At 41.2% G+C, this 14,557-nt stretch overlaps 1 protein-coding gene across 1 annotated transcript; it reads right to left on the bottom strand.

The window, feature by feature from the left end:
- Positions 1 to 9,057: 9,057 nt before the first annotated feature.
- Positions 9,058 to 9,651, bottom strand: LOC125528643 (uncharacterized). The gene has a single exon (XM_048693083.2). It carries the CDS (start codon positions 9,493 to 9,495, stop codon positions 9,286 to 9,288), a length of 210 nt encoding a protein of 69 aa, XP_048549040.1. The 5' UTR covers positions 9,496 to 9,651; the 3' UTR covers positions 9,058 to 9,285.
- Between the last annotated feature and the right edge of the window lie 4,906 nt (positions 9,652 to 14,557).

Genomic DNA, 14,557 nt, shown 5'->3' with positions numbered 1-14,557 from the left:
ATAATGGCGTACCACACAAAGGAGGCGTCGTCGACGGCGAGCCAGGTGCTGCTGGTTTCGGCGTTGGTGGCGGTGCTGCTGCTGGCGCAGCAGGGCGCGGACGCCGCCGACACGCTCACCTACGGCGCTTTGCAAGCTGACGAGGTGGGCGGGCGCAACGGGCTGACACACGCGGAGGATCAGGCCAACAAGTACAGCGACGGCTGCGAGGCTACCAAGGATTGCAGGGGCTAATATATATCCACCTTGACTTATATGCCTAGACGGATGCGATTAAGTGGGAGCCAGGGAAAGACCTACTTTATAAGACAATGACCTACTCCATTGAACATGCCCTAAGGCCATCTCCAATGAAGGCGATTAAGTGGGAGCTAAGGAAAACAATCCCAGTAGTTTTGGTTGTATAACTAGCATCCAACACTGTACTTTGCTCCAATCGCTTAGGTGCTTTATTACTGTAATTTTGGTTGTATAAGCACCTATGAAATAGCTCTTCGCATTGGAGGGTGCGGTGCTACTGTAGGTGCTTGATTTGTTCCCCATCATCAAGCGTCTACTCAAGAACCTCCCCATTGGACATGGCCTAATGAACCATCCCATACATTTCGATCACCAAAGAATAAGGCCGTGAATGCATCGGAGACAATACAATCTAACAGCTAGTTCCGCTATTTTCTCACGCGACCGAGAAAAAACACTAGCATGTCATACCAAAATGCTAAACTTATGGGATTTTTATTTAAGAAGGCCTTACAGTGAAGGCGGTTCTACACTAGCAAGATCGACATGTCGATGTTTTCTTTAATATATTCTTATCGTATGGTGCTTATCGTGCTGCTAGAATCTAGTCTAGCGATAAAAGTGGCGAAGGTGAGTTGCGAGGTCATTGGTCAAAATCATGCCACATGAGAATATAACCATCCGAAGCAACCTGAGGAACGAAAATTATCTAGCTTTAACAATTCATGGACTAGGTTTCCTTGGTTTCCGAGATGAAGGACTATTTCTAGAACATCGACAAGGTTGACCGACAAAAAACATACTTTTTCTCTTAATTAAATACTGTTTATTCTCTCTTTGATTCTAATTAACCGCCACATGTTTCATGTTTTAGTTCCTCCCGTTTTTGTCACATCCATACCATGTCGTGGCCGAACCACGATGGGGTTGTGCCCTATCGCAAGGCATGTAATAGCAGAGGAGCACCAAAGCTAAGCGGGCAGAAATCACTAATTAGCGTTATCTTTTCAAAGGTCACTCCATCTTCTCAGGTGTTGATTAGACACACATGTAGTACGTCACTTGTCATAAGCTAGAATTTTTCTTTTCTATAAATTTGTTTATTCAAACCATCTTATCTCTTAAACCATCCGTTCAAATGCCAAACCGTCTTCACCCTTGAATTTCTTGTGTCGAGGTCTTCGAAACTCGATCCCATGTTAATAGATTTCGACAAGCTTTTTATTAGCAATTTTATTAAAAAGCAGAAAAAATGAATAAAAAAGAAATACCTTGTAAAAAACAAAAAACAGCAACCGAAAAAAGCGAATATTAAAAAAAATAGGAGGAGCCAAGAAGCAGGTTGCGGTTTTCACATTTTTGGCGAAAGAACACATTGTGTTTGTCCATTTTTTTGGGAAGCATAGACTGTGCTTCTCACAGAAGTAAGGCTGCAGTTCTCAGGGAGGCACAGATGTGCTTCTCGTGAAATCACAGGGTGTACCTTTCTCTTTTCGAGAAGCATATGGAAGCATAGGTTGTGCTTCTGATGGTAGCAGAAGCACATATTTGATTCGCGTGGAAGCATAGCTATGCTAATCGTGGAAGCACATGTTGTGCATCGGGCGCAAGCAATTTTGTGATTACATGAGAAACACAAATTGTGCTTCTCGTGAAAGCATAAAAAATTTTTAGGAAGCAGAGTTGTGCTTCATAAGAAAATAAAAAGATCTTTATTTTCTCCAAGATCTAGAGAAAACCATGCAAAAACCAAAAAGCCAAAAACCGCTGAAAAGACAATCTAAAAACCCGAAAATGTGTACAAAAAATAAAAATAAAAACGAAATCCACATGGAGCACCTAGAACACGACATGTGACAGCAGTTTGACGGACCACTTGGCGTGCTCTCAGACCACAATAATGACCCTTGCAGGACCTCGCGAAGGGGTAACCATTGGATAGTTGCTCCTTAAGAGGGCAAGCCTATGTCTCGCTTGACGCAACACAGTAGGATGTCACGCTTCAGGCAGCAGCCCTATTGGGCCGGCCCAGCGCCTATACATGCCTTCTACTGTTGTTTCCTTCCTTTTACACATATTTGCATTTTTTTACTCTTGCTTGTTTTATGAAATATTCTGAATATATCTGTTGTAAAATTCACTTTATACAGAAAAGTTCAAAATGTTAATCGAGCATTAGAAAAAAATGTTAAACATGTATAAAAAATGTTTCTAATTTATAAAAAATTGTATATTGTGTATGAAAAATTAGACATCAAACATATATATGAGACATGTTAATCATGTATTTCAAAACTGTTAAATTTGTATATAAAAAATGTTCCTGATGTATACAAAAAATATATATTGTTTATGGGAAAAGTAGATATAAAAATATATGTTTAGAAAATATTGATTTCGTATTTGAAAATGTTAAATGTAAATATAAAAGGTTCCTTATGTACAAAAAATGTACAGTGTGTATGAAAATATTAGACATAAAAGTATAAGTTTTCAAAAAAGTCAATCATTTATTTAGTTTTTTTAAATGTGTATGTAAAAATGGTCCTGATATGTATAAAAAATGTATAATGCATCTAAAAATATCAATTTTTTTATATAAAATGTAAAAAATTAGTTCCTGTCATGGATATAATCATGACAATACTATGATGATGTGAATGTAGAGGCAATCATAACCTGATTGGTACGTAAAGCAAATGGGATTAAACACACATAATTATACAGGTTTGGGCCCTCTACGGTGTTGGTAACACCCTACTCCTGTGTGATCTCGCTCTTGCGTAGGTTACAATGTGAGAGAGTTCAACCCTCAGTGTGATGTCCTACTCTTGTCTTATATGGAGTGCGCTAGGAGGGAGTGGCATAACAGGCTGGTGTAAATACTATTGATGGTCACATGCATGATTGACCGTTCGTGGCTATTATTACTGCTAACTGCCGTATTTAACTACTCTGTTATGTAACGGCAATGATGAATGCATCATGGGGGTCATGGCATCCTAGGACGTAGCCGATTGTAGATGGTCCGACTACTCCTATCTTGATGATGTCCGACTGTAGATTATCTTACTGCTCCTATCTTGCTCATGACCGACTATCGAGTCTTGTCTGTTAGGGGGTGTGTGATCCTACTATAGACACTGGACTCCTTAGCGAGTATTCCCCTTGTATCTGATGCCTTGGGCTTGTAGTTCCAATGCCCCATTGTCTTTGGGACCGTATCCTTGATTAGTCTGGGCCTTTGGTTGGGTCATATGTGTACTTAGGCCTATCCCTTATATATAACCCCAATACTATGTTTATGGAACAAGTAGACATCAAAAAATATAAGTTTAGTAAAGGCAATCATGTATTTGAAAACTGTTGAACCTCTCTATCAAAAATATTTTTGATATATAGAAAAAATATATGTCAAAAGGGTTGACATTAAAGGAGAAAACAATGAAATCCCTAAACCCTAAACAAAGAAAACTGAGAAAAAGGAAAAAAAAAGGATAGATAAACGAGTAAAAAAAGGAAAACAAGGGTAAAACATGAAAGAAACAAAGATAACCGATGAAGAAACAAAAGAAGAAAGAAAATAAGAAAAAAAAAAACTAACCAAACTAGTATGTGGAACCGAGTGAGCGAATGACCTGAGCGTGAGCAAATGACCCAAGGTTGTCAGAAACATGATTTTGAATCGGATAGAAGTTCTGATGGTAGGATTGCAAACCTTACAACGACCTGATGCTATTCTTGCACCTTCGGGCGTGGCAAATGCTAATCTCACTTTGAGCGAGATATAGCATTCGTGAAGCTATGAAGGGTGTCCAATCGTCATAGCTATATCACGCCTATTCAGGCTCACCTCTGGAGTCCGCATGTATGGGCTGGACCATTAACGTGTTCTTGCATATCGCTAGTTCACTCAGTTGTTTCTAATTCGCTCTATGTACGTTCTTTTTTCTTTTTGAGTCTTTTTTAAGTCGGGTTTTCTTTTCATCAACATGACAAATATTTTTAAATAGAATAATTTTTTAAAAAAATACATGTTTTCATGTCTAATTTTTTCATACACATTGGAAATTGTTTCGTATGCATCAGGAACATTATTTCTCTATACATATTTAACATTTTTCAAATATATGAAATATTTTTAAAATATATCTTTTGATGTAAATTTTTTGCATGTACTTTGTACATTTGTCTTATATATCAGGAACATTTTTTCTACACACATTAACATTTTTTCAAATGCACAACTAATATTTTGCAAATATATGTTTTGATCTATAATTTGTTTCATATTGTACATTACATTAGGAACAGTTTTTAAAAAAATTAAATTTTTTTTAATTTCACATACAATTTTTTAAATACTTGAAGATTATTTTGTTAACATGATTTATTTAATGCTATCAATCTTTTTTTAACAATGGACAAACATTTTTTTCAAAAATTTAGTATTTGTTTGTGGAATATATTTACTTTTTTTAATATAACAAAAATAGAAATAAAAAAATAAAAAGAAAAATGAGCGAAAAAACAAATACTTAGGGTAGAACTAAACAACTCTGTCTCAAGGGCGGCCCACCCGGGCGTTTCTTCAGGAGACGCTGGCTTCCGTGTCGCTATAGCTGCGCCCATATCGATCCAGATATGACTGGGTGTTTGCCATCTTCTTTCACAAGGCAAGCAACTTATATTCAGTGATGGCTTTTGTCCTAACACGACAACGGTTTGCTTTTTCAGTTTCTTACCAAAGCAAACTGCGGTTATAACATGAACCTATCAATCACACTTGTAACATTCACATGCAATTCTAGATTGGTTCAAACACATTGGCTCCCACATCGAGGTGATATAACCGTAGAGTTCACACAGGCAACCGAATAACAAAACATATGCAACCCTAATATCAAAAACTCAAAATGAAAGATGAAATAGCTTGACAAAAAGAAGACACCGAAAGGCACTAGATAACCGATCGAGAGACTTAATCACATAGGACATACGCTCTATCGTGTCGTCATTTGCTCCCTGGTCGGTGCAGCTACCCTACAGCAGACTGCAAGCAAGTCTTTTGATCATGGCCATTGCCGTAGCACCCTACCATACAATGGATTAGTCGTGGTTTCTTTTTTTTTCCTTTCATCGACCTTAGAAATGTAGAGCCGATTGCTGCGTCACCCTGTTTCTGTTTCTGCCTTGTGTTTTATCTCCTCCTCTGTTTGGCGCCATTTCTGATATAGCGATATAGGTACGGTCCCTAACTGTCCATTGCATGGCCGGAGCCTAAGAATAACGGACGGCGTGCATCACTTTGCATGCTAGGCTTAATCGCCATGCCACCGGTCAAGTTCAGGAAAATCTACCCCGGCCGGCTAAATTCTCGTTGAGCAATCAATGGAAAGGAGATCGCCCTGTTTGAAAAACCATAAGAAGGAGACGTCATCGTCGGCAAGCTAGTTAGAATGGCGTACCAGAAGAAGGAGAGCTCGCCGGCGGCCGGCCAGGTGCTGGTGGTGGCTGTGGCGATGGCGGTGCTGTTGCTGGCGCAGCATGCGGGGCGCGTCGACGCCAAGATGATCTTGTACGACGTGATGCAGGCGGACGAGGTGCCGGGCCGCAACGGGCTGACCCACGTGGAAGACCAGGCCAATCGGTACAGCCGCGGCTGCGAGGCCTCCAAGAAGTGCAGAGGCTAAGCTCTAATCCAGCCATGCTCAATGACCAATTTGTACTCCTTACATTCCTCAGTTACCTTGTTGCTACTTGTGCTGTTGAGAGGAAGATAAAACCCCACGCGATTGCTATGGAATTTGTTTGCAATTATTTTAGTGAGGCTCGGTTGTATGAAACATGATTGTTTGGATTGACAATATGAGAACCGGAACTAAATGCATATAAAGTGGTGTAATTTGATTAGTGTATGGTTGTATGATTCAATATGAGTAACATGCATGATGCATGTTAAGTTAATGTGGGTCTTTTTTCTTCTCATGCATGATTAGTTCGATGTCACATGTGTTATTTTCAAGCGACTTACAAGTAACTCAACAAGAGGTTTTTTTAGGGTACCCTTGTACTCCCAATTGGAGGTGGGGAGTGCGGATCGATATCCACCATTGATTGGAAAGGGCAATATTGACTTTCTCCCTGAACATAATTCTCGGCGCAGTTTATGCCTACATACGGTTTACATGCAAGATCGTTGATGCTTACATCTTGGTGGGTGCGGAGGCGCTGATTGAGGGGGTGTTTGTTTCCAGGGACTTTTTTGTGTAGGGACTTTAGAGACTTTTTTACCAAACGGGAGGGACTTTTTAGGGACTAAACTAGGCATTTGGGACTAAATGAAGAAGACTCTCCTTGAGAGTCTTTTTTAGGACTTTTTGGGACTTTTCCAACAATGTCCCTCCATGCATTTAATGGCCCGCCACCCCATGGTGTTGTTTGATTGTTATTTTTCTATATATTAGGGGCAATATGGTCATTTAATAACCTCTAGGAAGGAACTAGGGACTTTTTAGTCTTTGCAAACAAACAGGGAGGGACTTTTTAGGGACTAGAGACTTTTTAGTTGGGACTAGAAAAAGTCCTAGGACTTATGAACCAAACAGGGCCTGATCTGGATCATCCCATAGTCCACGCCGGCGCACCGCCCGAATTCTACAGAATCAATTTTGCTCCTTCCGTAATTGGTTTCATTGGTTGAAATTAAATTGATGTTTGCAGTCACCTGTCCCATTGGTTTTGATTCTCCGGTGCTCAAGGTCTGCAACTCTGCATCTTGTTCTCTTGCCATGCATCGCTTATCAAGAAGAAAGTAATTACAGATCTCTGGCACCCGTCTCGCCGGCAGGGCCTCGTCCCCATGGTCCAGCTGATGAACTCGGGGTTTAATTATTGTGATGATCTTTTGATAAAAATGAGTCAGAAAATGATCCGATCCACGTTGTGTTCATAACTAAAATTACAGCAGTTACCGTACTTAATTGTCCATGGTACCATTTTACCCTTAAGATAACGGTACTCCACAACTTTTGGTGTCGGCGCTCCTTTGATACTAGGTTGGAATACCTGTGCAGATTATCCTTTGGATATGACAAAATGGACGGCTTATGTATAATTAGGGGTACTGTAAAAGAGCTCAACAACAAAGCTCATATTCCATAAAAGTCTGTGTAAATGATGTTGCCTAGCGTTAATAATGCTGTCGATCGATGGGAATATCCCGGTAGAGAAAGTCATCATGCTACATGAGAGCATGGATGGATGCATGGCCACCCATGTGTACATCATGTCATTTTTCTTCTCATCCTCCTTATCGGCATTGATCGAGACCACGCACCAGGCCACCTAGGCGAATTAGGCGCCATAGCTCATTCCACACAGACAAGCTGCTAGTGGTAACCGGAATCATCATGTCCTTTTGTCGTTGCCACTTACCAGGACGATCGTCGATTGAAGTGTACATGCATGAAGGTGACGCTTGCGTAGCACCTACTACAAATTGATCTATTTTAATCATTTCTCGCTTAATTAATTTATTTTCTCCCTTCAAAATGCTTGCACATTTCGCAAAATAAAACATGCATAACGCCGTGAGGGCGTCGGAACACGACTGAGACAAGGAAATTTGAAATGGTTCCACTACTTTCTCGGACGACGACCACCACCACCACATTGCCACGGAGGGCCGTTGGTTTGGTCCCGGACATTGAGATTAGCGAAGCACAAAATGTGAGAGAGAGAGAGATCTAGCCGTTTTTTCTAACGGAGGATGACGAGTACGAGTAGTCGGCTGAGAACTACGAACTAAAACCACGACATTTATTTTGAAACAGAGGGAGTAACTTTCTGAATGCGATCGAGTCCATACGTGCTTGATTGTAAATAAATACATTTCAGCTGTGTAATTAATAAAAGCTCCTTAATCACCAGAAAAAAAAGAAAAAGAGAAATAATAATACTACTAAAGAGGTGCTTTTGTAGCTAGGCAATATTCTAGCAGCATCAACGTTAAGGCGGTAGCTGCCATGGTAGTGGTTGGACCGGCAGTTATCACCGTCAGCTTGATCACGACTGATCGATTGATTGGTGTGGGACTTGGCCGTGCCATACGTGCACACCGGCCAGCCGCCCACCCGACCCGGGCATCAACAGCACAAGAGTACAGTGCAGTACGACTGCACGATGATTTTCCTCATCTTCCTCTTTGATTGGAATGCACAGGACTAACAAAAGTCGCCATAATGAATCTTGTTATCAGTTTAGCTAATTAACCTTTTATCGGCTCAAAATTTTATTATGACGAAGCTTGTACACTGCATGTACGGTTCATCACGCTTCCTACTGCCGGTTTGAAAATGTTGTACACGTACTCCCTCTGGTCTCGGGTGTATAGGGCGTGCGCGTGCTTCTAGGTCGGCAGTTCGACTAATCAAGCATGTATTATATGTGCTGAAAAGTATACATAGCTAGCTACTCTCTCTGTAAAGAAATATAAGATCGTTTTAGATCATTACAGGGAGTAGTTTTAATTGATTGGGTATTGCATATTTACTTGGCTAAAATCCAACTAGTAGCTGCATTAGAGTCATGAATCCAAGAATGCACATGGGCAACTACTGATTGTAATCAATCCATACTGTGGATATCAGAAGGGAATGCTGGAGGGGTGGTTGAAATTTCATGCGCGTTGTAGGAGTAGCTGAAAAGAAGGTAGTTGCCTTGCAAGAAAAATGGGAACCTTATTATATATATACACATCTACCAGTTAATCTAGAGCTTCAGACGATTAAATAACTTGTTTGTGCCACTCCCATGGAAAATTAAGTACACATCTCTTTATTAATCAGGCAGCTACATACGCGCGAGTTTAATTACCAAGGACAACAAACAAACCTGATCACATACACTACTACAAGTACTTGCAAGCAGCAAGACCAGAGCAAAACAAAACAGAGAGGCGGGAGTCAGATGGATGAAAAAAAGAAAAAGGAAGAGCAGCTTAATTGGAGCTGGCCGGCCGGGGTGATGGAGCTCAGCCGGTGTCTAGTCAGTGGTGATGTGCACGCCGATGACGATGACGAAGAGCGCGATGAGGGCGAAGTAGATGATGGCGTGGACGAGGATGGCCATGGCGCTGGTGTGCATGTTGCCGAACTCCACGAAGTGGTGCTTCCCGGGCAGCTGCAGCAGCAGCCCCGGCGACAGCAGCACGAACAGCACCACCGCGATCACCACCGGCCCCCAGTCGGACATCCTCCCTCTCCCTCCCCTTCCTCTTCTCCGACGCCGGCGGGTTTCTTTCTCGCTTTCTAGCTAGCTCCTCGAGGCAGGCAGAGAAAGCAAGGCAATGGAGCAGAGCAGAGCAGGAGCAGGGGCAGGAGGATGGTGTGATTGTGGAGGGAAAGGCGTGAGGGCTCCCTTTCATCGCCATTCCCACTCGGTTGGTGACGTCTCGCTTTCCCTACCGCCTACGACCACATCGCTCATTTTCTAGTCACACCTTTTGCACCTGTATTTTCTAGTCACGCCTTTTGCACTTGCGCTTCAGAAAAGAAAATATTTTTTTTCTAAATAATTATATACTGTCAACAGCTCCATGCATGAAAATATTTTATTCAAATCTTATGATAAGGTAGTCCTTTTTGCGAAAAAGGACCTAGATCTTTTACAAAGGTTCGTGAAAAGGGCAAAGCATCCTATATACATAATAAAAATTAAATCGAGCACCACCGAAGTGGCCGTCTATGCGCAGCTGTTGACGCTCCCCTACCTAAGCCGGTTTGAGTTCGTAGATGACAGTTGGAAAGTGTTTGTGCACGTGCCCCTAAGATGCGGCGTACTAGAGCTGGAATCATCGCCATTGAACCCTTGAATAGATCTAAAATATCTAATCGTCGCACACAAACAATGAGAAACCCTAACCTCATCGCACCGAGGAGACATCAGGAATCTACACCGGAGCTCCATCGAATCCATCCCCATGAACAAACTTGATGAGAATCAAAGTCTGGAAGACCAACTCGAAATGAACCACCACCATGCGAGAGAAAAAAACCATAACCTAAACTACTAGCCGAAGTCGAGACACCGAGATCCCCCTCCCTCACCACGGCCGCCTGAGCGGCAGGCAGAGGGGAGGTGGATCCATGGGCTCACCGGCGAAGCCTGAAGGGAATGAGTGCCCTAGCCGCCGGAGTCACGAAAGTGAAAAAGAAACCCTAACTTGGCAGGAAGGTTTGTGTATTTTTCTTTGACCATTTATAATTAGGTACTTAAGTAGGTGATTTCGACAACAACAAGAGAAGGAGAACAACGTCAAAAAAAGAACTTCTTTAAATTTCACTTGTTTAACTGCATGGATGGGGAGTTCAAACAATTATTATTAGCTAGCTATATCTAGGTGATTTCAACGCCACAACAACACCAAGGAGGACAACAACCGCAATTTTTCTTTTTTTTTAATGAGCTTGTTGATAACAGACAGGCAGGCAGGGCAGGCAGGTGGACAGTGAGTGTGAGAGTGAGGTCTCTCTGGCTGGACACCTCTCACTCTCGTCCTGTCCTCCATGAGAGTGAGTGCTGAGGTCAACTGGCAATGCTCATTGCGTGACCAGCTAGCTCCTCCTAACTGACAACGACTTGTCCTGAACTTTTCTTATCTATTCCAGCGTATCGTACCTTAATCTAGAATACAATCCAGTGGAACCAATACGGGAGATGTAATTGCGATTAACCTTCAGGAAGCTACATGAAGATGATGATGATCTCTCGTGTGTTTCTGCCTGTGCCTGAAACATCGCTTTCCATCGAGCAAGAACAAGTGGAAGAGGGCGAAAGGAGGAAAAGGAGGAGAGGAAAATGTGTGTGTAGATGATACGCAACACCTAAAGCCACACACACAAAAACAATATGCTAGCTAGCTAGCTGGTCCATGGCATGGCATATTGACATGACAACTCCACTAATTTGCTGCAACCATCTCAAAGGACACAGTGGATATACTCCCTCCATTCCTCAATATAAGCCTTTGTAGAGGCTCAAACACGGACTATATGCGGAGCAAAATGAGTGAATCTACATTGTAAAATATGTCTATACACATCCGTATATATTCCGTATTGAAATCTCTAAAAGGACTTATATTTAGAAACGGAGGGAGTACATTATATGCATGGATGAATATATTGTCGGCGATAACAAGAAAAAGAACACTTGCAAGAGTTACCAAGCAAGATCAGCTGCATATCAGTTTGTGCTCCTTAATTATATCCAAGTGCATCGAAATGGCAGTATGGATTTTGTTTTATGCATGATGGAGACAGGTTCCCCCATTCAGTTAGGCCGATCTACGGTTTACACAATTCAGCCATACTCACTCCTGAATTCATCTATGAAACACTTTCTTTCCTGCCGCGGCTCCTTGATAATTAGCCTTTCTCTGCACCGATAAAATTGACCATGATAAGAAGGCAAAAATAAAATTTATCAAGCAAGCTCTACTCCTTTTGTTCCTGAATGCATGATCCACCCAAGTATCTTCACATGACTTTTGTTGATGCTATGATCGAGACATATTTTTCTCATTCAGCTAGGCAGATCAACGTTTTTTTAGCATACTATTAACTCCATGGATGTCGTTGTTTAATTCTTAATTATGATCAGGTAGCTAAGTAGGTGATGTCAACATCAGTAACAGCAACAACTAGGGCATCGGTAAAGAGAACAACAACTTGAAGAAAGAAAACTTCTTAAAATTCGACTTGTTTGACTCCATGCATGGGGCTTTCTTTAATTCTTTTTGAGAAAATGAGGATTATGGTTAGCTACCTAGTTAGGTGATTTCACAAGGTTAACAGCAGGAAGGAGGAGAAGAAGAGTGATTTCACTTGTTTTTAATGAGCTTGCTGTTAACAGGCAGGCAGGCAGGCGGACAGTGAGAGCGTGAGAGCGACGGGTCTCTGGTTGGACACCTCACACTTTTCCTCTGTGAGAGTGAGTGCTGAGGTCAATTTGCCACAAGGCAAATGCTCAGTTGTGTAGAGGATACGCAACACCTAAAGCTACACACACACAAACAAACAAAATGGTAGCTAGTGGTCCATGAGAATGACAATTCAATTGATTTGCTGTAACCATTTCAAAGGACACAGTGGATATACATATATACACATGGATAATATCATCAAGGATAATAAAGGAAAAACCACCGATGATTGTTACTGACGGGAAAGGTAATACACGGAAAACAATGTACGTAGAAGAGACGCAACACCTAAAGTCACACACACAAAAACAATACTATGCTAGCTAGCTGGTCCATGACATGGACAATTCAATTGATTGCTACAACCATTCGAATGGCACAGTGGACACACAAACATATATGAACGAATGATTTCTACAGATAAGAAGAAAAAACTGTATACATACCGGTGTGTTTTTCTTTTGTTCATGCATGCATGTTGGATGGACCAAGTGTATCAGTAGTATGGCTTTTGTTTCCTGCATGATGGTGACAGGCTGCCCCATTCTGTTAGGCCAATTTTTAACTTCACAATTCAGGCATGTGCTTAGTCCAAAATTTGATTATTTATCGTATCCTGGATTTAAATTATACGATTAAAAGCTTGAGACAGGTTTCTCTGCATGGATAAAAACGACAAAGATAACAAAATAGAAAAACCTAAATGATAAGTGCCACACTTCAGGTGCGTGGCACTCCGGCCCTGACGTTTTTTTGGTCGAAATTGCAGTCACGCAAGGATGACAAATTGCAGTGACACATGATAAGTTTCTGTCAAAAATAAACTGAAGCACGAAAGTTGTCATGCTTGTCAACTAAAGTTTCCATACTCGTGTAACAAAACTTGCCACCGAAAATGTTCGAAGTTTCCATGTGCACTTATCAGGGTCCTAAAAAAGGGAAACAAATATAGTTACCAAGCAAAATCAACTGTATGTCGCTCTCTTCGCCCATTGTCCCTGAATGCAATACCCGCCCAAGTGTATTGACATGCCTTTTGTTGATGCTATTGCAATGGTCGAGACATGTTTTTCCCATTCAATTAGGCAGATCAACGGTTTTTTAGCATACCGTTAATTAACTCCGTGGATGTGTTTATTCAATTCCTAATTATGATTAGGTAGCTAAGTAGGTCATTTCAACATCAACAACAGCAAGCACTAGGGCATCAGCAAAGATAACAACCAACTTCAAGAAAGAGAACTTCTTAAAATTTCACTTGTTTAATGCCATGCATGGGACTTTCTTTCCTTTTTTAAAGAAAATGAGGATTATGATTAGCTATCTAGTTAAGTGATTTCAACACGGGATTAACAGCAAGGAGAACGAGAAGAGTGATTTCACTTATTTTTAATGAGCTTGTTGTTACCAGACATGTGGACAGTGAGAGGGTGAGAGCGAGGTGTCTCTGGCTGGACACCTCCCACTTTTTCCTCTGTGAGAGTGAGTGCTGAGGTCAATTTGCCACAAGGCAAGTGCTTAATTGTGTAGAGGATACGCAACACCTAAAGCCACACACACACACACACACACACACACACAAACAACATGGTAGCCAGCGGTCCATGACATTGACAATTCCATTGATTTGCTGTAACCATTTCAAAGGACACAGTGGATATACATATATACGCATGGATATAATATCATCAAAGATAATAAAGGAAAAAGCATCGATGATTGTTACCGACGGGAAAGATAGTACGTGGAAAACAATGTATGTAGAGGAGACGCAACACCTAAAGTCACACACACAAAAACAATACTATGCTAGCTAGCTGGTCCATGACATGGACAATTCAATTGATTTGCTACAACCATTGGAATGACACAGCGGACACACAAACATATATGAACGAATAATTTCTCCAAATGAGAAGAAAAAACTGTATACATAGTGGTGTGTTTTTCTTTTGTTCATGCATGCATGTCGATGGACCAAGTGTATCAGCAGTATGGCTTTTGTTTGCTGCATGATGGCGACAGGCTCCCCCATTCTGTTAGGCCGATATATGAACTTCACAATTCAGGCATGTGCTTAGTCCAATATTCAATTATTTATTGTATCCCGGATTTAAATTATACGATTAAACGCTTGAGACAAGTTTCTCGCATGGATAAAAACGACAAGGATAACAAAATAAAAAAAAACCTAAATGATAAGTGCCACACTTCAGGTGCGTGGCACTCCAACCCTGACGTTTTTTGATGTAAATTTCAGTTAGGCAAGGATGACAAATTGCAGTGATACATGGCAAGTTTCTGTCAAAAATAAACGAAAGCACAAAAGTT

This window comes from Triticum urartu, chromosome 1A (genome assembly GCF_056163025.1).
Source record: "Triticum urartu cultivar PI428250 chromosome 1A, HENAU_Tu73, whole genome shotgun sequence".
NCBI classification, from domain to species: Eukaryota; Viridiplantae; Streptophyta; class Magnoliopsida; order Poales; family Poaceae; genus Triticum; species Triticum urartu.
The sequence above is the reverse complement of the archived record's forward strand: the minus strand, read 5'-3'. Positions and strand labels throughout refer to the sequence as shown.